Genomic DNA, 6,070 nt, shown 5'->3' with positions numbered 1-6,070 from the left:
AAGAAAAGTGGTTCGGGAACGACGTGTGCGGTAGTTGGTTGCAAAAACTCGAGAAAGCACCTGAAAGAGTGGTTAGATAGAGAGTGCTATGACCACAAACCAGCTACAAAGAGGCAATGTCCATGCGCTCCATTGTTTAAATTTTTTTCGCAAGCCTGATACCGACTCGGAATCAAGGACCTGGCTGAAGGCATTGAATCTAAAGAAACCACCCCTCAACGTTTTTGTTTGTTCCTATCACTTTGTTGACCAAAAACCTACCAAGGATAATCCTTTCCCAGAGTTGTGGTTGGGATACAATCGCCCTCCCCCAGCCAAATAGGCGTCAACTCACCCAGCGGACCACTGCCTCCTCCCAGATAAAGAAACGCAGACTTGAATCTGAGGGTAAGTTCAGCAACTTTAGCTATGAAGCTGACAATACTGTTAATTATGAAGAAGTTGTCATACATTAACATTGCTACCGGTATTTTGCTAAGGCAGTTGATTGTTTTGGAGATGGGACAAACAATGCCCACGATAGCTACATCATTAATTGTGTGTGTGTGTGTGTGTGTGTGTGTGTGTGTGTGTGTGTGTGTGTGTGTGTGTGTGTGTGTGTGTGTGTGTGTGTGTGTGTGTGTGCCTGCCTGCGTGTGCCTTAGTCTACATCATAAATACAATGCAAGGTGGCAGGCTGTTGTGATGATGATTGTGTGTGTGCGTGTGAGTGCAATGTTGTAGTACACATTTTTCCATTGTGATGTTTGTAGTGAGAGGACTCTATGCCTGCATTAATTTTGCTCCATCCATGTTTTCTCTTCCCCTTTTTAGATGCTCCAGAAACCTGTCAGCCTGTCTGTGAGGCCGAGCCTGCTACACCAAAATGTCGAGATGCCCAGACCCAATGGGAGGATCCGTCACATATTGATCACATTTACTGTTCAACACAGTCTGTTAAAGTAGACAAGGCCACACAGTGCGAGGCAGAAATGGGTCCTACTGTGACCAGCACCACGGTCATTGATGATGCTAGGTCCCGGCTGTATACAGGAGTGCTTATGGTTCAATTCTTCACCCTGGTGACGGTGTTGTTGCCTTTCAGTAAGCCATCAATTACCCTTCCTGTTGTTGACCAAATACTTATGACGTTGATGAAACTAAAAATAAACCTAATATTAGGAGATATTGCTCACCGGTTCAATGTGTCTACATCCATGGCAAGCATTGTGATTAGTCACTGGATTGACGTGATGGGTGAACAGTTCAAAGTCCTGATCCCCTGGCTTCCAAGAGAGACCATTCGTGCCACCATGCCCTTGTCGTTTCAGAGGAACTACCCTCGAACCACCTGCATCATTGACTGTGCCGAAAGTGCCATGCAGAGAGCCACAAACCACGACTCAAGGAGTGACACTTTCAGCCAGTATAAATCACGCAACACTGTGAAATATCTCGTCGCTGTGGCCCCTAATGGGCTAATCATGTTTATATCTGATGCCTATGCTGGCAGAAGCAGCGATAAGTTTATCACCATGGACAGTGGGTTCCTAGACTATCTGAGGGCTGGTGATGAGGTGATGGCGGACCGTGGGTTCACCATTCGAGACTTGCTTGATGAGAGAAGGGTCAGTTTGAACATCCCTGCTTTCACCTACAGGCGCAATCAGTTGACCAATGAGGAGACGACACGCACCAGGCGAGTAGCCAATGTCCGCATACATGTGGAAAGAGCAATCCAGAGACTGAAGGTGTTTAAGATTTTATCCCAGAATGTTCCCATCAGCATGGCACCGAAACTGGACAACATCTTAACCATCTGTGCTGGCCTAGTTAACCTGAAGAGTCCACTGATCAGTGAGGTTTAGAATCTTGCCCTGTGTCCCTGTCTACCAACACACAGCCATGTTGTTCATTAAATACAGATAAACACAACAAATACTGTGTGCATTGTATTTTTTAATATTATATATGAATATTTTCATAGTGATGTAATTGTGTGGGCTGCTTTTGTATTTTACTTTTTAATACCTGTTAAGATTAAACACGCAATCTTTCTTGTTGAAGCCATTTGTTTAGTTTCCTCAAAACAATTAATTAATCCAGTGTTATTTATGTACAGTATGAGCTTACTATGAATTATGAACTGTGTTAAAATAAATTGTAGCACTCTAAGGATTGAAATTACATCAAACTTTATTTTCACTCAAACAGTAGGCACACTGATATATTGCACAGCATAAAGAGATCATGTAAACAATGGACATCTGTTGGCTCCTGTGGGCATGACCTAAATAAGGCAGTTTATTTTGGTTTTAAAATGCTGAGATATTTACTGCAGAACTGTAACCTTCCCTCAACAAAATCATCAACAATTTTCGGGAGCATGTGGGCAAAGTAGAATGTGCGCAGCCTTATGATATGCCCCTGGACAAAGCCTTGGTCGTAGGGTACTTCGATTTCTAGGTGCTCAGTTTTGTTCCAGATCACCAACTTGGAGTGCAAAAGCCCTGTGAAGTGCATCCCAATTTGTACCTGCATGTAGTAGCCTTTTGGACCATTGCAGGCAATATGGTAATCTACCCTATCTCCGTTTGCCGCAGTTGTGATTTGGCAGTTCTTTGTTGCCAAAAATTCTGCAAGTGACTTGTTTCCCATCACAGGTGATTTGATCTCCAACAGAATGTCGTTGTTTATCACGCCATCGGGAGATGCTGCAAGCCACGGTTCCTTTTCGCACACCACTAAGCCTTTGGTTTCAATGCTGTTGCCCAGAGTTTCCAAATAGTCCCTTGCAAGTTCCTCCCCCTCCGCTCCTTGACGGGTTGCGGCATAGTAGTAGAACCGTGTTCCCAAGCTAGCGTCGACATCGCTGTGTTTACACCGGCAGACGTTGTGCCAACAACTTCCGGCGGAAATGAAATGCATTTGTGTAGAGTTATGGCGCCACCCGGGATACAGCGCGTAAACTTGTCTATATGGACTATCGGGTTTTGAGTAGTCTCAGACAGGCGGGTTGCCTCTCACAATGTTACCAAACCAATGTAGGTCTACCATTTCCGAGACTAGTTTTTGAGCGACTTGGTTGGCAGCTTTGTTACGCCCACATAAGTACGGTCTGAATCATCGACTGTATATACCACAACAGCATTCTTTAGGCCCGTATTGTAATATGAAACTGTTTTCCGGTTTCCATATGCATTGAATGATTCTCATTGGGAAATGTTATTATTGCATTTGCTGGTTATTAATAGGTCAGTGATTCTCAACCAGGGGGTCCCTGGGGTGCATCAAAAAGCATTGGGGTCCTGAAAAAGCAGTGATAAAACGAAAAAGTTGAACATAACATTGGGAAGGCCAAAATACCTCACATTTAATAGAACAATTGTTTGACATCCATTCATATATTGTGCAATTTCATATCTTGAGTGTTGACAATGAATATTGAGCACATCTTTTACTTTTAAAATGTGACCCATTGTTATCTGTTCTGTTCCCAACCAAATTCCCTGTAAGATACTGTTCCCTATACTGTTCCATATTAGATAGACATACTGTTCCCTGTTCCATATTAGATATACCTACTGTTCCCCACCATACTGTTCCCCATTAGATAAGTTCCATATCACAGTGTTCCCAGATACTTTTGTTCCCCATCTTTGCTTCCTATCAGAAACTGATACCCCATCAGATAGGTTTGGGTCAACTGTTCCTTATACTGTTCCCTATCAAATAGATACTGTTCCCCATCATAATTGTGCCCTGACAAATACTGTTTCAACCTTTCTTATCAGAATACAGAGTATAACCATGATGACAAATTGAAATGAAAGCAAATACATATTTGTCGAAATACATTATTTATATGAATTAAATGAAACATATTTAATAGTGAATGTGTCATATGCTGCACATGGATTGTGCACATTTTCAACAGCAGGGATCATCAACTAGATTCAGCCCGGGCCAATTTTTTATTGAGCGAGTGGTCGGGGGGCGGAACAAAATAACAAATATATTTTAAGACTTCAAATTGACCTCAAGAAGCCTAAACAGATATAATATTTGACTAAAACATAATCATTTCAAACCTTGATTACATTTGGGAACACTGTCCTGCGTATGGTGCTGTCTTTCGGATGGGGCGTTAAAATGGGAGTCCTGACTCTCTGTGGTCATTCAAAGTCCCATGGCGCTTAATGTAGGAGTAGGGGTTTTCACCCCGGTGTCATATCATCCCCCTCATTCCTAATTGGCATTCATCACTCTCTTCATCTGATAGCTGATGTGTGGTGAGCGTTCTGACACAGAAATGGTCGCCGTAAATCACTGAGGTGGGTGCTATACATTTCCATCTACTATGTAAAGCGCTTTGAGTAACTCAGTTGGTAGAAAAGTGCTATATAAATCCAATAAATAAATTTATATTTTTTATAAGATCACATAGATCACTTGGAGCTGATTTCCTGGTGTTTTACAGTCTTTTATGTACAACAATGAAAATTAAGAAAACTTGGGGGGCCAAATAAAAACCAAATTTGGTCCGCGAGCCGCCACTTGGGGAACCCTGCTAAATGTATCTAAGCAAAGAAGACAGGAACCATTAAAAGATATTGAAGTAAGACACGGACAATTCATACACAAGGGATATGGTTCCGGCAATAATAACTAGCTACGTCCGCCTGTGATGTTTTGTTCCAGGCATTATGTCGATGTATTTTTTTTAACCTACATAGCTAGCTATTAACTTCGTTGTAAAACTACAACCCATATTTTCGTTGGTGGAAAGGAATCATCCAATACGGGTGCTATATGGTGTGAAAAACGGACTTTATTTTAGACTAATATGTAAAGCTAGGTATGTTTGATAGCTGATCTGGCTAGCAAACTAAACTAACATTAGCTTAGGTTAACGTTAGCAAATCAACGCGCCTCAGTCTCATCGGTCCCAGGTACTTCTGCAGACGGCTCACCTACTACTTAGCTAGCTAGCTAGCTAACTTAACTATGAAGTGTTTTAATCGGTCCGGAGTAAGTAAATATAGCTAGCTAAGTTAAGCAAGCAAGCTAGCTAACGACCGTTATCCTAACGACATTGCAGGGGCCAGGGTAACTTTACTTAGCTAGCTAACGTTAGCTAGTTAGCTAATTCTATAGCTAAAGGACTAATGTTTTTCTTTCTGCCTAGTTAGCTACTGTATGTATTAGCAATGTCAATTGGTGTCAGTACGTAGACTGGAGCTAGTTACTGGTGCCTTGCTCTTTTCAGATAAATTGAGAAGAGATGGCATCTTAACACCAGACTAAATGTTTCCTCCTATCACCTCTGCTGAACCAGAGATGAAGATGTTCTCAGTCTCCCACAAGACGGCCTTCGTGGTCGACCACTGCCCTTACATGGCAGAGTCCAGTCGGCAGCAGGTGGAGTGTGACGTGCTGACCAAGAGTCGTGGCCAGGGCATGATCCCGCTGGCCCCAGTGACCAAGTCCCTGTGGACCTGCGCTGTGGAGTGCTCCATGGAGTACTGCCGTATCCTCTACGACGTTTACCCCCTCAAGAAACTGGTGAGGCCATCCCTTAGCCTGGTGGTCTAGTCTGTTTTATCCCAGGTCAGAACAGAGTCCAGTCTGTTTTAGCCCAGGTCAGAATGGAGTATAGTCAGTTTGTGCGTTGGCCAACTCCTCTGTGTTTATTCATATTCCGAGTTGGCCACAGCACGTTATAATGCTTTAATGGTTATGTTTCAGGTCAACTACATTGTGAGTGATTCAGAGTTCCACATTCTGAACAGCTGGAGGCAAGAGGACCAAAGCACTCATGAGGTAATGTATTTTCAAGAGAAGGATGCTTATTTACAGTGCATTCGGAAAGTACTCAGACCTCTTCCCTTTTTCCACATGTTGTTACATTGCAGCCTTATTCTAAAATTGATTAAATAAAACATTTTCCTGATCAATCTACACACAATACCCCATAATGACAAAGCGGAAACAGGTTTTTAGAAATTTTTGCAAACTTATTTACATAAGTATTCAGACCCTTTGCTATGAGACTCGAAAAAAGAGCTCAGGTGCATCCTGTTTCTATTGA

General features: G+C 42.5%; 1 protein-coding gene across 1 annotated transcript; it reads left to right on the top strand.

Moving 5' to 3' along the window:
* Window positions 1-4,919: 4,919 nt before the first annotated feature.
* On the top strand, window positions 4,920-5,807 carry LOC123487392 (integrator complex subunit 13-like; the record flags this gene model as incomplete). Its single annotated transcript, XM_045218620.1, has 3 exons — window positions 4,920-5,010; window positions 5,318-5,544; window positions 5,728-5,807. Coding segments are annotated over exons 2-3 (305 nt in total), but the record flags the coding sequence as incomplete, so codon positions are not given.
* Window positions 5,808-6,070: the final 263 nt, after the last annotated feature.

Source organism: Coregonus clupeaformis, unplaced genomic scaffold (genome assembly GCF_020615455.1).
Source record: "Coregonus clupeaformis isolate EN_2021a unplaced genomic scaffold, ASM2061545v1 scaf1690, whole genome shotgun sequence".
NCBI lineage: Eukaryota > Metazoa > Chordata > Actinopteri > Salmoniformes > Salmonidae > Coregonus > Coregonus clupeaformis.
The sequence above is the reverse complement of the archived record's forward strand: the minus strand, read 5'-3'. Positions and strand labels throughout refer to the sequence as shown.